The sequence below is a fragment of the Diplotaxodon limnothrissa genome, linkage group LG3 (assembly GCF_057381915.1).
Source record: "Diplotaxodon limnothrissa isolate DT_005_m linkage group LG3, D_limnothrissa_male_GT1.1, whole genome shotgun sequence".
NCBI lineage: Eukaryota > Metazoa > Chordata > Actinopteri > Cichliformes > Cichlidae > Diplotaxodon > Diplotaxodon limnothrissa.
The window spans coordinates 31245946-31265914 of NC_140598.1; the positions used below are offsets into that span (position 1 = coordinate 31245946).

Sequence of the window (19969 nt, forward strand, 5' to 3'; positions counted from 1 at the left end):
AAATTACAACAATTCTGCAAAAATGAGCGGGCCGAAATTCATTCACAGCACTGTACAAGACAGACTGCCATTTATGGTAAACGCTTCGTTTCAGCTGTTGTTGCTAAGTTTGGCCCGACCAGTTATAAGGTTTAAGGGAGCGATCACTTTTTCACACAGGGCCATGTAGGTTTTTTCCTCTTAAAATTTTAAATTTAAATTCTTTTGATGATCTGAAACATTTAAGTGTGACAAATCTACAAAGGAAATAGCAAATCAGGAAGGGGGGAAACACCTTTTTGAACCACTGTATAAACTAGGACATTTTATTCACTCAACAGCTTATCAGGCAAAGTTGGAAATACAAACCCATCAGTTTAGGTGGGCAGAAAACTTAACTCCAGTAAAAATTGCTAACATATCTGTAATGTCTCTTTCCACCTCCACCAGTGAGGTTTCCTCAGGCATTTTTCCTCTTTCTGAATTTCTTACTTAAACTTCACTGTTCTCTTCAGCAATCACCACATAACATATATGATGGTAAATCACAAAAGCCGATTGTACCTTACCTAATAAGTCCAGGACACGCTGATGAAGGCTGGAGCTTCAGGTTCATATGTCAAACTGGCAGATCTGCGTACCCGAGCAGGTGTGTTACACGTCTGGAAGTTAAAGACAAAGTCCAGGCTTTACAAAACCAAGAGTGATCCATTCATTTAGGACTGAAGCCACTGACAGCAAACATTTCATCTTTTGTGTCAAAACCCTCCAATTATAACATTTTTATTGAATCTGATGATAGTAGTCTCTGAAAGTCGATCAGCATCTATTATATATGGGTCGATTCATCTTTTAAAAATGATGAATTCCGGTGATAACAATGAACAGCATCAGAAACAGCATTTTCAAAAGCTGAAGAACCTTTTAACCCTTTAAGACCTATCATAGAACCAAGGCCGCCAAAGCTTACTTTATATTTTTACATGCTGTAGTGCCATTTTTGGGAGCATTTCAAGTTGCTATACATCAATACAACTGTTATAGCCCAAATTTTAATAATATTTATGCATTAAATCCATATTAACCACATAAATTGCAAAAAAGTGCAATAAACTACAGAAAAATTGAACATCGTTTTTGTTTTGTTTTTTTACATATATTTCTACTTGGAGAAATTTAAGAGGTTTATCCCTCAAAACTTTAAATACAAAAAAGTTGCAAAAATAGTTTACAACCACAGGAAATTTAATTTGAGTGTCTTCATAGTTTTATTTTTGAGATACACCAATTTTTATATACTGCAGAAAAATTGAAAAACAATCCTATAATGCAAATTTGCAAAGAAAACAGCATGTGCATCAAAATAAACTATTTAAAGCAGCGCAATTTGAGTTCTAAGCATCACAGAAACTATTCAGAAAAGCATAAAGTCAAACATGACTTTTAAAAACACCAGTATAGGCTTTTAAGGCCTACAAGTAAAAAACTACATTTTCCGCGAAAATGACGTCACTTCCGGTTTCGGGCAGGTAATGGCGGACATGCGATTGTTCGCGCTGACGTCTATTTCAATGTAGGAAGTGTTACGAACAGCTGATCGGATTGGCAAAGTGTGTTTCTGGAATATTACATTTTTGTTCCTGCAAGCACTTTTTATGCAATTTTTGCAAAGCTATATGTGGAAGGAAACCGTGACCTAGCACAAGCTGATGGCATAAGATGTAAGTACAACCCCTCCGGTTTCATATGCGAAACAAAATTATTGTGCTAGCTTACATGGTTCCGGTTCTACAGGGATTTAAGAATAGTTACGCAAAACGGAGCGTTGCTGCTCCGACCGCCTTTAAAGGGTTAATGCTTGATGCACTGCACCCATATCTAACAGCTCGGGCAAATTAGGAAAAAAATCTATGGTGTCATGGACAAGAAAGTCTACCACAACATTTTAGTGCATTATGGAGTCTCTTCTGGACCGGAGCTGATTAGTCGTGGGTTCATATTAGAGCTGGGCGATAGAACGATAACGATATGTATCGCGATATAACTTTTACTCGATAGAGAAATTAAGCTATCGCGATAGACCTCGCCGCTCTTGTCCTCTTAAAAAAAAATAAATACAAAAAAAAAAAAATAAAGGTCAGCCAATCCAAATTAAGTAGCGCAGAGCCGAACCAATCACAGCCGCAGCGTCACGTCGCGTGACTTGTTACGTACAGCACAAGTGCCAAGCCGCACGTGTGTTTGTTTGGGAAGCAGCCAGCGGGTAATGGAGCCAGCGCGTAATGGAGGAAATGAGTGTGCCGACTAGAAAAATCAACCGAGCGTGACCGAAGAGAAAACAGATGATGGTTCCAATGCCGGAGAGATTGTCGAACGGAAGAGCCAAAGAAGTTCCGTAGGGTGAAGGTATTTCGGCTATTTCAAGTCTGACAAAAAACAGAGTAGCGTGCACTGTAAATTGTGCCGAAAGCAAGTCTGGAAATACAATAAACTGGTGCATGCGTCACACTGTGCGCCACGTTATTGTTTCAGTGAAATGAATTTCTACAATACTGTTACTGTTAATTCTACTCTGCAGTGTTTAAATGCTTACATATACACAGTTACTGTCCGTCCACACATACGACTCGGGTCTGCTTCTATGCCCCAGCTTTGTTTACTTTTTCCCACCGAGGCTTCTAGACTTCTGATTGGCCAACATTTCTGCACGGTTAGGAATCTAGCACCACCTGCTGCTTTGGCATGTTCATAGCAGCGTTTTCCTTCATTTCTCCCTTTATGTGTGGACGGGATTATTTTTTAAAACGAAAACGGAAAATCTCCGTTTTCAAAAATACCCGTGTACGTGTGGATGTAGCCTCAGTCTCTGACTGGAAGCGCTAATTCGTCATTCGGCTTTTGTCAGACTAAAGTAACTGTTAAAACTGTTTGAAAAGCTCAGCTATACAACAAGGAGAGATTGAGAATTTCCTTTTAGTTCTCAGTTTATTTGATATTGACAAAAGTTAGTCAGTTTTGTCTGTTCTTCTGTAAAACAAACTAAGATTTATTTTTAGAATTAACATTTTGTTTCTAAGTGGAATTGACAATTTAGTCTGTTTTGTTTGTTCTATTTTGAAACTTAAACGCTTTAGCGGCTGCCTTTTGTGTAGTTTGCAATATTTGCCTTTATTTATCTGAAAAAGTCTCATGTTCCTTAAGTACATCTACCCTGTTGAACTTATTATGGGAAATAAATATTTAAATAAAAACAAGCTGCTGATTATTTCACATTTTACTTGTGAGCAACGGCACATTTAAATCTTACAAATAGTTATTTGGCTTATATCGTGATAGATATCGTTATCGCCTGAAATGAAAAAAACATATCGTGATTAGAGATGGCACGATACCACTTTTTTATGTCCGATACCGATATCATAAATTTGGATATCTGCCGATACCGATATGAATCCGATATAGTGTTTTTTAATCAACAAAACTGTTTTTAAATATCTTGCTGCATTTTGTATAAGTTCATACTCAAGTTTAAAACAACAACTACACTAAAGCTATTCTGTTATACCTGTATGCAAAAAAAAATATTTCATAGTTCAGCAATACTGATCAATCTAATAAACTTAAACCTACACCATCCTCGCTATTCTGGTATTTTAAAGAGTACTTAGCATAAATATTAAGCAACCTAACTAATAGGGTTCCAACTCCCAGCAACAACAAAAATAAATAAATAAAAAATAGGGAACCACCCCCCACGCTCCACCTCATGATGCTTAATCGACGTAATCAACCTTAATTTGATGCAGTGTGAAAAAAAATGCACAGAAATCAATTATTTTTCAAGAAATATTAAATAGATTCAACATCTTTCTTCAACAGAATTGCAGACTGCACAGATGGTACCTTCCCAAAGGAAAAAGTACTATAGCTTACTAGGGTATATATATTAGACTTAATAGTTACTATATACAATAATGGACTTCTATTCATTTTACATCAAATTAAAACTTTGGGTGTCAGATAATTATTTATTAAAAGCTAGACATTTTAAATGAGAATAAGAAAGAAAAGTATGTCTTTGTGCCCCCTTTTCCCTGTTAATGCCCTATCGGCCCCCCTGGCTAAACTTTGCTAGATCCGCCCCTGCACAGTTACCAGCCGTCAGCTACGTAGAAAAAGATCCTGGAGTAGAAAGTAATATTAAATACATTCTAACAACAGCTGATCAAGCTTAAACGTGCTGCTGTTGTTCAGCCGCTGGTTTCCTCTTTCTGGTGCAAAGTGGGCCAAAAGCAAACTAGAGACACGGACTCGCGACAGAAAAGCCGATCAGCTGATCGTTAAGCAGTTTCATGATTGAAGTAGCAGCAAGAAGAGGCAGTCGTTTGTTAAGCTTAACGCAGGAATGCTTTACAAACATTCAGAGATGGACTTACACACTTGCTTTACTTCTCTCGGGATAACTTTGTCGGAGATGAAATGCCGGGTTGCTAGCGAAGCTCCAAATGCTATCCAGACCACCGACAGGTCCCGTATGCCACAGCCGCTCTATCACGTGATGCATACTGCTCCGACGTGCTAACGTTCTGAGGTGAGTTACGGCGTGTTGCAAGTTTTGTGAGGTGCTTTCGTGATATTTAATGGATCGGATTACATTTTTTATTTTTCTCCGATATCCGATCCAGTAATTTTGGTCAGTATCGGACCGATACCGATACGTAATATCGGATCGGTCCATCTCTAATCGTGATATGAAAAAATCTCATATCGCCCAGCTCTAGTTCATATACCAACAAGACATTGACCCCAATCATAAGTCAAAGCTGTGCAGACACTATTTGACCAAGAAAAAAGAATGTGAAGTTCTGGACCTGATGAAATGGCGAAGCGAAAGGTCAGACTTCAGTTCTGTTGAGCAGATTTGAGATTTAATGTATTCAAAGACAGCTCATTTTATGCAAACCAATTCTCTGTGGACATCTAGAAGCTATTTGGACATCAATAGCAAAAGACACTATGGATAAGGAACAGTAAATAATGCGCTTCAGTGCTTGAACATTTGCACACTGAAGAGAAATGTCTATGTGCAGAGCAATGTCTCATGAAATCAGAAAAGATGGCCAGATTTGGTATATCTTTCTATGAACATTTGCGTACCGGGATGCAGTTGTTCCCCTGTTTGGGACACAGGTGGAGTTGGCAGTGAAGGAAGATGTCACTAGAGCCCCCAGTGAACCGGAACATGTTGAAGGAGAAGTAAGTGGAGGTTGCCAGTCCGTTTTCCTCCACCTGCACCGTCGGGTCAGCAGGGTTTGCACAGCTGTTCATAAGCAGGAAAATAAACTTTGTTCAGGAGTCCATGAGAGTGATCAAAAGGAGTTGAATTAATCTCTGAGCAGCAGCGAGCAACCACCACCTCTGAGTTTCTCTCACCCGTTAATGATCAGATCATGTCTTGGACTGCTGGTGGGTGATGCCTTGTCAGTTGCCCAGCAGGAGTCGGTCACCACACTGACCATGCTTCCATCCAAGCCATCGGTCTTCAACACCATCCAGATTTTCTCGTTCAACTGCAATTCACTGTTCCACTCCACAAGTTGTGTGCGGCCGGCATCAGTGTAGGCCTTGATAGTCAGAGTGTAATTCCAAGCTCCAGATGTGATGCACTGTGCAACGGACCTGCAGAATGCACACATTTACACTGTTGTTAACAACAATCCCAACTAGGGCTGCTCAATTAATCGAATTTTAATCACGATTACGATCTGGGCTTTCAACGATCATTAAAAATGACTGAGCCGATTATTAGCCCCTCCCTCATTTACCCTTAAAGGCCGGTCCGTGAAAATATTGTCGGGCATAAACCGGTCCGTGGCGCAAAAAAGGGTGGAGACCGCTGATTAAGAGGACCCGAGGGAAGCTCGGAAAGCTAAGCAGAAGTTATTTGGAGAGGAGAGTGACTGCCGTTGGTTGAAAAGAGAGGTTAAAAAAAACTTCAGTGGTATTGCACACTATTTTATATTATTTTTTAAAGTCATTGTTTACCCTTTAAATCCGGTCAGAGCAGCACGCTCCGTTTTGTGTAACTATTTTTAAATCCCTGAAGAACCCTGAGCCGTGTAAGCTAGCGCAATAAGTTTTTTTTGCATATGAAACCAGAGGAGTTGTACTTACATCTTATTCCATCAGCTTGTCCTCGGTCACGGTTTCCTTCCACATAAAGCTTTGCAAAAATTGCATAAAAAGCGCTTGCAGGAACAAAAACATAATATTCCAGAAACACGCTTTGCCGATCCGATCAGCTGTTCGTAACACTTCCCACAGTGAAACAGACGTCAGCGGGAACTATCGCATGTCCGCCATTTCCTGCCCGAAACCGGAAATGACGTCATTTTCGCGGAAAATGTAGTTTTTTACTTGTAGGGCTTAAAAGCCTATACTGGTCATGTTTGACTTTTCTGAATAGTTTCTGGGATGCTTAGAACTCGAATTGCACTGCTGGAAATAGTTTATTTTGATGCACATGCTAGGATTGTTTTTTCGTTTTTCCTGCAGTATATAAAAATTGGTGTATCTCCAAAATAAAACTATGAAGACACTCAAAATAAATTTCCTGTTGTTGTAAACTATTTTTTGCAACTTTTTTGTATTTAAAGTTTTGAGGGATAAACCTCTTAAATTTCTCCAAGTAGAAATATATGTAAAAAAAACAAAAATGATTTTCAATTTTTTTTTGTAGTTTATTGCACTTTTTTGCAATTAATGTAGTTACTATGGACTTAATGCATACATATTATTAAAATATGGGCTATAATAATTGTATAGCAACTTGAAATGCTCCCACAAATGGCACTACAACATGTAAAAAAATAATATAAGCTCTGGCGGACTTGGTTCTATAGTAGGTCGTAAGGGTTAAATAAATATCGTCAAATAATCGAGATCTCAATTTCAGTGAAAATAATCGTGATTATCATTTTTGCCATAATCGAGCAGCCCTAATCCCAACATCTTAAAATACTTGCACTGTTAGCAATGCCCACATTTTAACAAATATTCAAACAATACCTAGCAGCCACTACAAACCAGTCTCTGATTCTGAAGGTTGCAGTGTTGATGTTCGGCTGACTGTAAACACAGGAGAAGTCGATCTGGACTTGGTCTTTGCGAGTGATGACGTCAGAGTAATTCTGGCTCCTGATGGTGTTCTTATAGATGATGTAGCTGTTGTTGGTCTGCAGGGTCACATAATCAGATACTAAGCAAGTTCTTCATTGTTTCATCTTTAACATCTGATACTGTTTAAGATGTTGACTGACTGGTATAAACTTCAGATGACCAAAAATTTTAGAATTCACAGAGATCAAAGCTTAAACAGCAGGAGATGAAACCCACCGTGACCACCGTCCCACATCTGTTGCTGCTGTTGAAGCTGAAGGTCACCATGTGGGTGAGCTTGTCCACCCGACCCCTGCAGGTCGGGTCGTTGAGCTGTAAAGCAGAGTAATTGATGTCTTTGTCCTCCAGGAGACAACCGACCAGAGTTAGTGAAGCAGAGTTCTCCTTGCAGACCGTTGCATCACCTGAACGTCACAATATCAGTCAGAAAAATCACAGTTAGAAGCTTTCCTACATTATTCAGCCCTGTTGTCATGGTGATGTCACAGCTGTCGTACCCAAAGAGTTGTTTGCTTGGTACTTGGAGGCAAAAATGGCCCGACAAAAGCAGCGAGTGTCACCACTGACCGTCTTCTCACCACAGAACTCGTGATCGCTGCAGGTCCTGTCCTGACAGAAGGCCTCAGAGGCTACAGAGGAACACACTCATCTATTATCCTGAAAACATGGGAGCTCTAAAAATCCACAGTTCAGTTCTTTAACAAAGGAGAGCTTATTAATAGGGGTGGGTTTTGATTAGTGATTTATCGATTAAAATCGATTCTAGCTTGGATAACGTGATATCGATTCATTAAAATCCTGAATCGATTTTTTAATCTAAATTTATTTTGCCCAAAAAGCCAGAATCTCAGGTTAAACCTCACAAAATTTCAACAACCACCAAACAGCTAAAACAGTAAATGAGAGCAGGTACACGGATTCTGCACAAAGACGTAAACACAAAGCGCGGACCCGCGGATCAGGATCAGGATCAGTGAGATGTTGCCTTTCTCACCCGACGGCACGGACTGGGGCTGAAAGCCGACAGCTCGCTGATTCTGATGTTTCGGCGGGTCCACGCTTTTTTGCGCTAGATTCCGAAGCTGCAGGTTTCTCTCTCCAACCAAAATTCACTGAACCAGCAGCAAAAGAAGCAGCAAACTACGCTTCACATTTGATAAACATCGACGTGAATTCCCTCTTACTTTTGCTGTTTTGCTTCCACCACGATACAATCACACTTCATGCACAGCTCTCTCTCTCTCTCTCTCTCTCTCAGTCTACTTCAAGAACAGTTTTGTTGAGCTAGTTAATAGGTATGCCCTCATTGTCATCTGTTGTGATTTTATTTTGAAAGGATGCTTCCTGTTATGCTGCGGAGTATACGCGAGAGTTCAATAAACAAAGTCACCTTTTGGTGTGAATGTTCCGATAAAAGCCGATGCCCCACGTGTGATTATTCCTCCGTCTAGATAATAAGTATCTTCAATATTTGATAAAGTCTCGCAAGTGTCAGCTTTCTTTTTATAGATATAAAAATATAGAAATGTACCGATGCATGATCTGAATTATAATATTTCTGACTGTCTGAGGCCAAATTTCCCCGATTCAATTCAAATCGAATCAGAATTGAATCGATTCTAGAAATCAGTGACAATCTGACGTCTTATTAAGGTCTTATTAACATCTTACAGCAGCCGGTCTTTGATGTCCAGCCATCCAGAGCGTGGTTGTGTTGACTGCAGGCTCTGGCGTAGGCCTTCAGGAACTGACAGTTGAGTCCGTCCACTGCAGGATATTTACACAAAGTGTCGGTGCAGGCGGTTATGTAGGGCTCTGGGTCGATGTCAGTGTTACAGGAGGAGAAGGGCGCCTCCTTCAGGAGATTACAGCTGTACCACAGATAGAGAAACAAAATTGAAGACAATAAAATAATAATCTGTAATCAGTTGTGTTTATCTTCCATCTATGCTACAGTCACATGTGATGTACCATGTAATTTACAAGACAGATCAACACACATGTTTTTTATTATGTCAAAGGGTAAACAGATCCTGCCTTGTGGATCAGTCTGCTCACCGTTCAGTCACACTGGTGCAGTCGATCGTGCTGTCAGCAGTCTCACTGTACTGCATCTCACAGCTAGGGGGCGACAAACAACAAAGTTCAGGCTCATTCATACAAACAGAATATCTGCAACATCAGCAGCAGCAGTCAGAGGGACTCTGAGCTTGTGATGAGGTCTTACCTGGTGGAGCTGTACTCAGAGAGTCTCAGGTCACTCAGAGAGCTGCTGGAGTTTCCACACAGACCCTCCACAGATGAACCAGCAGGTCCTGCACAGGATCAGGACAGAATGAGTCAGATCAGCATCAATATTCAAACTGGAGGAACACAGCAGCTCAATAAATAACAGCACAGTTTACAGTTTACATTACATGAGTTAAACTTTATTTTCTGTACCTTCTAAGAGGATCTGTGCGGTGTTGCCATCAAAGAAGACAGAGATGTTGAGGTTGGTGAGTTCGGCAGTGACTCCAGTTTGGTCCTTAGAGAGCTGCACACCATGAACCAACTGAGGTGAGCTGCTGAGGGTCAGTGTGGAGTCGTCCAGCTGCATCACAGCAGAGACAAAGTGGTGGAAACACTGAGTGAAACATGTCAAACACACAAACAGGCTGATTTCACAGCAACAACCACTGAGTTCAGCAGCTCTGAAAGAACTGCTTCTAACAGCCCTGAGAAGAACGATGAGAGGAGACACAGCAGAGGATGAGGGAGGACTTTGGATCAGACTCCACTCTGACACATGAACTGTGGCTGTAGGTCGCTTACCTGAACTCTCCCACCTTGTTCCAGGTGAATGTCATGCCCGTCCACACGCAGCGTCACACTGTCCAAAAAGCTCACATCTTTACGACGTCTGTCCCTGAAGTTCCCCAGAACAAGGAAGTCTGGGAGTGACGGAGTCGAGAACAGAGAGTATGCACAGCGATCCTGGATGGAGTTCATATGGCCGTGGACGTCGATGACAGTGGGGCCGGTCACAGTGCAGGTGGAGTCTAACATGGTGTCCAACACACAGCTAACAAAGGCAACCAACCACAAACATCACCATGAGTTGCTGCCAAAGAAGGTTACCCCAGGGGACCCTCTATTTCTTAAGTTATTTCACTGTAGAACCTTTTAGTAACAAAATATGAAGAGAAAATATTTACATGCCGTTGCCTTGACAATGCTCCAATGGACCACAACCAGAGGTCTGGAGGGTTGCAGTCTCAGAACAGGTGACACTGGAGCAGATTTGTGGGTCAGAGTTGACCACAGTACCAGGTTTATACACAGTATCTGGGAAGAGAGGCTTCACTTTAGTTCAACAGTTTTCCAACTGTAAGTGCAAATAAAACAGTAACAATCAAATCTTTCAGAATTACATAATCCCAAAGTCACGGTAGGAGTTTAAGATTCACTAACCTGAGTGTCTGCATCCACTGATATCTATGGTATGATTTTGAGACTTGTAAACAATGTTATTAACCTCTACTTTGTTGATTACGACATCACTGACCTGAGTATAGAACTAAACAGAAACAAACACAGCTAATGTTATAATCACAGAACAGAAAGAACTGACATCAAGCTGAAAACAGACACAAATGTTGGCATTAAATATAAAGTATTTAACATATTACGTCAAAGTGTTATTGTTCATATACACACAGACTCACCGCCACTAAACCAGTGCCATGTGCTTCCAAACTCAGAGCTGCTTCTGTCCCAAAGTTGAATAGGTGTAAGCTAATCTGTAAACAGGTTAACAGGAAAGATTCAGTCACTGTGAAGAAGTTTCATCTGAAAGTGTTTAGAAAAGCTCAGGTTCACAACATTAACATTGGGCCTGTTGAGCTGCATTGCTAAAACATTTTGAATTTCATAATGGAGTGTTTCCATATGCTATAAAAACTACAGTCATCACACATGTTTTTAAATCAGGTGATTATATAACCAATCATCAGACCAATCCTTCTGCTAGCAACAAAAATAGCAGAAAAAGTGATTTTTAAACAAACACGATCATAATCCAACATGTTGTCATATACTGAAGTGGTATCCATGCAAGTCTCTGTTTTCATGGTCTGTATTGTCTTAAAGTGCTTCTGTTTTCAATCTTTAATAGTTGCTTTTGATGTTTAGTTTGTTTGGTTATGATTATGCATTACTTTTACCATTCACATGCGTTGGTCCTGTCTCCTGTCTACGCTTAGATGCCTTTGCATCTTTGGTTTTCCTTCACCCTTCAGGTGAAAACTAGCCTGTACGGCTGCATCTGACATACTCATGTTAATTAGTCTACAATGTCCCTTTAAAAAATAAAAAAAACATTTTTCATTTTATGTTTGTTTTCAGTGTTGATTGAAACTATTCATTTTAGGCACACCCTTCAGGCTTTGTGATGCAGAGCAGGACTCACCTTTGAACTGCTGATCTGCATGGTTATTTGCACACTGCATCTCAAACTGTTCTGAATTGTTTGTGTTTTATTTTTAACCCAACGTTCAAGAACAGACTCTGCTTGAACTATATTAAAAGCTGCTCTCCTTTTGTCAGGTGAGCTCCCCACGATGCAGTCGCCTTCATTCCTAGGGTCGTAAAACTTGTCAAAACACATCACAATGTCTCGTCTTGTGAAGGTCACCTGTAAAAATCAGAGACACAACAAATCAAATAGCAAAATATTTTGTGGGTTTTTCTGTCATGTACAGCTGAACTGTTGGTGCTCAGGTTTCAGTCAGAGCTCTCGCTCTTCTTCAGGAAGCTGCATCAGGTGATGGTTACATACTCAGCATCACTGCAGAGGACATTAATAAGACGCTGATCTCTGAACTCTTCACTCAGTCTGCAAACATCATCTCTGCTACAGGTGGAGATTAAACAGCAACAACACATAAAGCTCTGCTAAAACATCAGGCTTCATCCTACTCACATAGAGCTTCTCGTACTTCTGTCCATAATATGTGATGGGACATGAGCTGATGTCCACCACTGAAGCTTGAGTGACTGACTGTTGCTGAGCACCTGAAGACACAGACACACGTGAGAGGTGTGAGCTGCAGCTTGTTAGCTGTTAGGACAAACAAAGGTTCACATTCACGCGTTTGTAGAAACAAAGTATTCGTACAAGTTGCCAAAATCTTGGAAAAGGAGGGTAGATTACAAGTTAAACTTGGGGAACTTATATGGATGGGTATAGTAGACTTAACTTTTTTATTACTTACTCACTTTACACTCTCATTTGTAATAGCAGAGCATACTCGATGCAGCGATGGACAGCCGGATAGGTCATGATCAGTCTCATAGCTGGTGTAAAACAACTATTCAAATTATTTTGCTAAAGAAATAGGGTTGATGGATATATGGGGACTTATGAAGTCTTATCTATGTTACGGTAGTACATTAACATGTACTCTCACGACAGGCCTAAACACTAAAGTACAGAAAGGTTACTATGTTGTAACTTCAGATATTGCATCGTATAGATCAGCTATGCAGTGTTTGGAAAAGAGAATGAGAGCTGTTTTGATCTGAATATGTTGAGTTGATAACATTCAGAGTGCCAGTGAGGCTAAAACAAAGTAAAACAAAATGTATGAAATACATGACAGGGACTCACAGATAATCAGGGTGAAGCTGAAAAACCAGTAACAGACAGATATGGACAGGGAAAAAACTCCAAATGCAAAGACTGGAGGTCCACTACGAAGCAGGATTCAAGGCAAGGCAAGGCAAGGCAAGTTTATTTGTATAGCACAATTCAACAACAAGGTGATTCAAAGTGCTTTACAGAGACATTAGAAACAAAAAAAAAATAAAAAGCATGATTTAAAATTGATTAAAACAAGCAAATAAACTAACTAACTAATTAACAAATCAAATCAAATCAAATCACTTTTTATTGTCACATCACATGTGCAGGCACACTGGCACAGCACATGCGAGTGAAATTCTTGTGTGCGAGCCCCACAAGCAACAGAGATGTGCAAACACAACAACACAAACGAGCAAAATACAAGAATGGCCAACCTGAAACTAATAAAACAAACAAACAAACAAACAAACAAACAAACAAAACAGTATATAAAATCAAAACAGATAAAAACAGAACAGTAGATAAAATCAGTAGTTAAATGTAAGTTTTGAAATTTAAGCTTAAAAGTGTGGATTCAATCTTATTTACGCTGGGTTTCCTGTCCTGTGAAAGTGTGACTGGGGCATATCATGATGGTAACTAATACTGCAAACCTAACCTGCACTGGGTAAGAGATCAGTCACCTATTCTCCAGAAATGAGCTTGGCCATTTCTGGGAGATCCCTCGGACCTCTGTATGGCGAGCAGTGTTGGTCAAGTTACTTGAAAAAAGTAATCAGTAACTACTGATTACCTCCCCAAAAAATAATGCCGTTACTTTACTGATTACTTATTTTCAAAAGTAATTAATTACTTAGTTACTTAGTTACTTTTTAAAAACACGATTTACAACCTGAAGAGGTGATAAAGTGATAGATCTTTCAGCCCAATTCTACTTTTTCTGCATAATCCATCATACAAAATGTAATCAAATGGAAAAGTCTCTTTTTAAAGCTTGTTTTATTAGTTTTAATCTTTTAACTTTTTGCATCAAGCAAAACTTAAATTATATGCAACATTCTCTGACTTGAATAAATTAGTTTAACATTTAAACCTATTTTCTGCACATTCCAGCACATAAAATAAAATATTATTTTGTGTTTACACTCACTCTTTCAAATAGATGCAAGTAAAACACAGCAGAAAATAAATAAAATCAAAGACTCAGCGGTCCTTTTGCTCTATTTTCACCTGTGAAGCAGGAGTAGGGTAGGCGGATGCTTGCCCTGGTGCAGGTGTGCCGCGGTCAGTTGAAGAATCCGCGAGTTTCTCTGTGAGATTCCCATTATGTGGTAGCTACTCGGTGCTTGCTTGGAAGTTTAGGGGGTTTTTTTCGCTGTAAAAAGAAGTTTTCTTCCCACGCACGATGGACGCTAATGTTTTTGTCACTTTTTATGGAATCAAACTCAAAGTAATGTTTTTGTATTTCTCTGAGTATCAGTTAAGAAAAAAAAAAGATTCTCAACTTTATTTGCTGATTTTCTCCTGGCTGGCTGCAGATATCTTAACACATCTTTTCTGTTTTATAAGCATTAATATATTATTCTAAAAGAGAGCAGATATTTGTATTGGTGACCTTAGTAAAACTGAAAAATGTTTAACAACTGAAGTGCTTGAAGTTTAAACTTTTAGTACTATATATTTCTCTACAGTGCCTTTCTCTTCACACACACACTGCTATTTTTGTATGTAGCGATCCATATTTTCCCCATGGTACAGTTTTATCTTCCTGCATCCAGTAAATATGGAAGCTTGTTTCTGCCACTGAAAAAAATGCTGTCAGTTATCTGCAAGTTACACTTTTGGTTTATTGTCTTTAAATTTCAATTTAGTAACTCAAGTTTAGGATCAGGACTAGGGGTTATAATTTGTCTGAGTCTTATTAGTTCAAAATGCCACGAAAATAACTCAATATTAACAAAAAACAGGACTTGAAATGTTCAGTTATTACGTGAAAAGTTTAAGATGAGTGAGTTAAATTGAATGTGAACAGAAAACAGGAAATAATTTCTTCCACATAGAACCAAAACTATATTTAGTGTGTCTGGACCCTGAAGGACACAAACATGTTAAATGTGAGCAAAATGTTAGTAGAGCTCAGTGTTTTCAATGCAAAAAAGACCATAGCATTGTCAAACGCGCCAAACCTTCCACGAGAAAATCATAGAAACTAAAAGACAAGACAGGGCGTTTGAAAGAGTTCAGGGAGTCGTGTTGAATGTAATTAATGAACCATCAGATTGATGGATGGGCGGATGACAGAGATCTACATCCCTTGAACTCTTTAAAAATGCTTGTTTGTTTGTATGATTGTTTATTCTAAAATAAAGATATGAAAGCAAGGATCCCAGGAAAATCTGTCCATGTTTGTCAGATTATCAGCACTTCAAATGGCCTTCACTGTCCCTCCTCACTTCAGGTCATTTGGTCTTTGTTCCTCAGTCTCTGATTATCAGTTCCTGAATACTAATCACCAAATACTCAAGTCTAGTAAGGATTAGGGATGGGTATCGTTTAGGTTTTATCCGATACCGGTGCCAAATCGGTACTTTTGAAACGGTGCCGGTGCTCAAACGGTGCTCAAACCGGTGCTTAAAGAATGGAGAACACAAAATTGGTCCAAAAACCTCTCATGTTCAGCTGTTTTTTGTAAAAAGACAACAATGTTAGCCTTTTCTGCAGCTATGGGGCATGTATGGTATCACTCTTGGCTGGAAGCAGTGCTTAAACAATGGAAAAAACACCAACTTTGTCCAAAAACCTCTTGTACCTTTTTAAGGTAATGTTCTTTCTGTCTGTTATGAACCAAATAGGGCCAGGCAATGACATGAGTGAGGTTTCCCACTTTTTCTTTGGTCATTTTAGCCTTTTTGGCCAGGGTGAAGGGAGTATCTGCCATCAAACAAGAAGACAGCCGCATGTAGCTATGATGATGTTTGCTAGTTCACCTTACATGCATTAATGTAATAACGTGGTTAGCCTACTCAACGTAAACTACACACGAACAACATTAAGCTACTCACGCAGAGAAGAACGGCTGCTGCTGCATCATCATCCTCATCATTTCTGCTACACTGGCAGGGCTAGGGGCCAGGACTCTCCTCTCGGCTGCTGCTGCCATCAAATACGGCGCATTTCTCGGCTTTTAAAAAAACGCTATGCGTCGCCAGGTGTTTCATCAGATTCGAGGTGTTGCCTCCTTTGCACAGTATCACAGTATCAGCTTAAAGCACTTGTTGCTGCTGAGTTTGCATATTTTGCTGTGAAGTACAGCCAGACTTTTGAACGCTTCACCTTGGACATTTTTAATCTGTAGCTCTGCTCTAAAAGAACGTACGTACCTGGACCCGCCTACTATCCTCGGAAACGTAAAATGATTGGCTAGAATCTAAAGTGTATCACAGCTCAGGAAAAAAAAGCACCGAAATAAAGCACCGAAATGTGCGCTGCTTTTTGGTCTGGTTACTACCGTTTATGTCAGAACCGGTGCACCGGTACCCATCCCTAGTAAGGATACTTTTAAAGTAGCTGCGGTGCATGCTTACCTGCCAGTACAATGAATGCAGACAGGAAGAGCAGTGGGCACAGCATGTTGGAGGGAACCAATCGCCTGACAAAGACCTGAAAGAAAAAAAAACACAGTTGGACGTCTGTGATTGGACAGAAAGTAGCACAAACATCAAATGGTAACACTTGGAGTTATTACTGTACATCATCTGTAAGGTTAGGAAAATCCCAGCATGCAGAATGTTTGAAATTATGACTCTGATGATGTCACAGAAACAGACTAACTGAACAATCATCACTGTGCGAGTTAAACATCTCCATGCTCCTTCAGCTGTCAGTGAAATTTGTCTCCTTGCACCAACACTTGGCACATTTCCTCTCTGAATCTAAGTTTATTTTCTCATTAAACACCAAACTTCAAAGAAGAGAAACATAACAATATGAATAAAAGACTGGAGGAATGCGTATCATGAGCAAAAAAAACAACGAAAACCCTGAATTTATCCTTTAAAAGGAGGACTCGGCATTTAAAAGTTCTAAAAGTCAGTGTGCGAGTTTTGCCCACTCCTTCGTCTGTCTGTTATTTATCCTGTTAAAGCCACAGAGATGCCCGTCAGTGACTCTTTATTGTTCTACTCGTGCAGCTCGTCTTACCTTCTGGAGCTCTGTTGGAGGATGAGGAGGGTGGAGGCTGCTGCTAAGGAGGCTGTCTGGTGATGGTGTCTCTGTGAGCCGTCCGTCTCTCTTTATTTGGATCCTTCCTGCTGTCCACACCCAGGTAGAGAGGAGGGCTGGAGGAGCTACCTGATGGGAACCTCCCACTGATGAATCAGCCTCTTACAGAGAGACACCTGAAATAAGCCCCCGAGAGCTTCAGGTGTTTTTTGAAACCTTTCAGCATATAACATTTATGTCTTCTTAAATGGAATAAAATTAGAAATAATTCCTTATGAATTTTGATTGCTGAGATTTTTCTAGTGACCAACATCTTGTCCCGGTCCCGTTCGTAATCTCAGCTTTCTAATCACCACGTGGCTGCAAACACAAGTGCACACGGGCAAGAAAGTCGTCAAGGCCACCAAGATACAGAGACGGCAGAGATGGAGGAGAGTCCCAAGGCTGGAACGTTTGAGGCCAGAGATATCGTATCAAACAAAAATTCCTTTAGTTCACTCCTTGTGCTGAAAGTTTTCGTGTCACCCTCACTGCACCTCATCTTTGGGATGACTGTGTATTCACACTGTTAGAGTCCTGTTAATGCCATCATATTACAACAACTTTAATCTACATCTGCTTCTGCTCAGACGGTACCTTTTTAGGGACCAGGAACCAGTGGGGTAGAGAGGAGGGCTGGAGGAGCTACCTGATGGGAACCTCCCACTGATGAATCAGCCTCTTACAGAGAGACACCTGAAATAAGCCCCCGAGAGCTTCAGGTGTTTTTTGAAACCTTTCAGCATATAACATTTATGTCTTCTTAAATGGAATAAAATTAGAAATAATTCCTTATGAATTTTGATTGCTGAGATTTTTCTAGTGACCAACATCTTGTCCCGGTCCCGTTCGTAATCTCCGCTTTCTAATCACCACGTGGCTGCAAACACAAGTGCACACGGGCAAGAAAGTCGTCAAGGCCACCAAGATACAGAGATGGCAGAGATGGAGGAGAGTCCCAAGGCTGGAACGTTTGAGGCCAGAGATATCGTATCAAACAAAAATTCCTTTAGTTCACTCCTTGTGCTGACAGATAAACAAAAGATTAATACACTAATCAATTTTTGTCAGAAGCACGTCACATATGCCAGCAACACAACTCTGAGTAGCTACAGAGAGACTGATTAAGCAGTAAGAGTGAGTTACCCAGAATTAAACACAGATCGGCCACAACTGTTATAGGTAAAAATGGAATAATGTCACTCTTTCACTGGCTAATATGATCACTTCACTGTGGGTCATTAGTCGCTCAATGAACATTTCATTAAACAGAGCAGGAATGTTTAAAACAGCGTGTTCAAACATCCTAGTTTTATTTTGAATGCTCACATTACTTCTTACTTTGCAAAAACACAAAACTAGCAGGGTCAGAATTATTAGCATCACTGATGCTAACAGTCAGCTGTGTGTGGTCTCTGTTGGATAACAGCCTGAACCGAGTAACCCCAGCCTATTCTTCTTTTGCAAAATTCTCAAGCACCTCCAGATTTGATGATCATCTTTTATGGAGCTCGGTCTTCAGTTCCCTCCACAGATGTTCAGCAGGCTTCAGGTCAGGACTTTGTGCAGGCCAGTCAGTAATGCTCATTGTGAGCTGGTTTTTCATCGCCTCCTGAAGGAGCCACGTCTGTTTTGTTTTGCGGTTATGTTGGAAGACAAAGTGAAGACCCAAGCACAGTTTTGCTGCTGACTGCTTGATGTTTTCCTTCAGGGTTGTCACATTTTCTTTCTTCATGTTTCCTTCCACTATGAAGCATCCTCACCGTGTTTCACTGTGGGGACGAGGTTCGCTAGGAGTTGGTTTTTCTGGGGTCTTTAGACACGTCTCTCACTAGTTTTCTGTCCAGTCTTTGAGATCTATTCCTTCCAGTCTCTGCCAGGCTTGTTCTGTACTGTCTGGCTGTCTTTGAATGTATCGATGATCCTTCTCACTCCACTTCTTGACACCTGGAAAATTTTTGTTAATGTTGTATTTTTAGCTCCAGCTTTCTGAGCCTCAGCAAGTCTTTTTCTCAAGTCTAAACTGATTTCTTTTGGTTTTGGCACAATGTGTCTGTGTAAGTTGAAAGATAATCCTCAGTTTTAACTTATTTCACAAGTTTTGTGGATTTAAAGTTAAACTAGATCATTTGCACAGCTGTGGCTTAATAAAAAAGTATTTTTTTCAGGATGGGTTTGATTACAATTTTGTTGTTCTTGACAATAAGATTCTGAAACAGAAATAATTTAGGCTTACTTAAGAAAACTAGTATGTTTACACATGCCATGTTGAAGTTTGAAAAGTTTTAACCCAAATTTTAAATTTTAGCGGATGAATGGAGGGAACATATCAGGATGTAAAATATTGGTCATTACATTTAAAGATGTTAGAAGGATCGTTGTGCTTAGTCTTTGGACTCACTGACCCATTGATCCAATCCTTTGTGAGCAGGTTTTCTGATGTTTGACAAAATTCTCTAGTAAGTGTCATTAGCATCAGCTTCATGTCAGAATTATTGGGTGTAACAGATAGAAAAGCTCCCACAGTCCCTTTATCAGCCCTCTGAAATATCAAAAGATGCATTTGAGTACACAGCATGTTTACAGGTTATCGTGTCAGTGTTACGTAGTTGTTATCAGTCCTTGACACACTCATCTGAAAAACCCCATTATACGTCATGTTGCTTTGACTCGGTGTAGACACAGATACAGGATGTGGAACAGTTTGGATAATAAGGACTTTAGTGTACATTTTGTTCCCACTGGGATTTTATTACAGCTAACAACAATACGCACTTTACATTCTGAAAGCCTTCCTTTACTCTGACATTTGGGCTCTGAATCAAGAACCGTTAAGTTTGTACATGCTTCTCTGATGGTGAACATCTGTCAGCGTATGCTTATGTACTCGGGCGAACAAACTGCACCACAGAAAGTACACTATGT

The 19969-nt window shown here is 40.0% G+C and overlaps 1 protein-coding gene across 1 annotated transcript; it reads right to left on the bottom strand.

Annotated features, from left to right (window-relative positions):
- Window positions 1-548: 548 nt before the first annotated feature.
- Window positions 549-16414, bottom strand: LOC146635357 (alpha-tectorin-like). The gene is made up of 17 exons (XM_085350529.1): window positions 16369-16414; window positions 12122-12213; window positions 11609-11833; window positions 10866-10940; window positions 10612-10717; window positions 10356-10485; window positions 9973-10222; window positions 9601-9751; window positions 9386-9473; window positions 9217-9279; window positions 8830-9029; window positions 7656-7787; window positions 7375-7562; window positions 7066-7214; window positions 5413-5658; window positions 5137-5299; window positions 549-641 (listed from the first exon to the last, which is right to left on the bottom strand). Exons 1-17 carry the CDS (start codon window positions 16412-16414, stop codon window positions 549-551), a joined length of 2397 nt encoding a protein of 798 aa, XP_085206655.1.
- Window positions 16415-19969: the final 3555 nt, after the last annotated feature.

Coding starts and splice junctions, on each gene's coding strand:
- LOC146635357 (XM_085350529.1), bottom strand. CDS start 16,414: ATGCTGTGCCCACTGCTCTTCCTGTCTGCATTCATTGTACTGGCAG. Junction 10,941..11,608: donor TGCAGATCAGCAGTTCAAAG/GTGAGTCCTGCT, acceptor ACCTGTTTACAG/ATTAGCTTACACCTATTCAA. Junction 10,486..10,611: donor CAGTGGATGCAGACACTCAG/GTTAGTGAATCT, acceptor CTCTCTTCCCAG/ATACTGTGTATAAACCTGGT.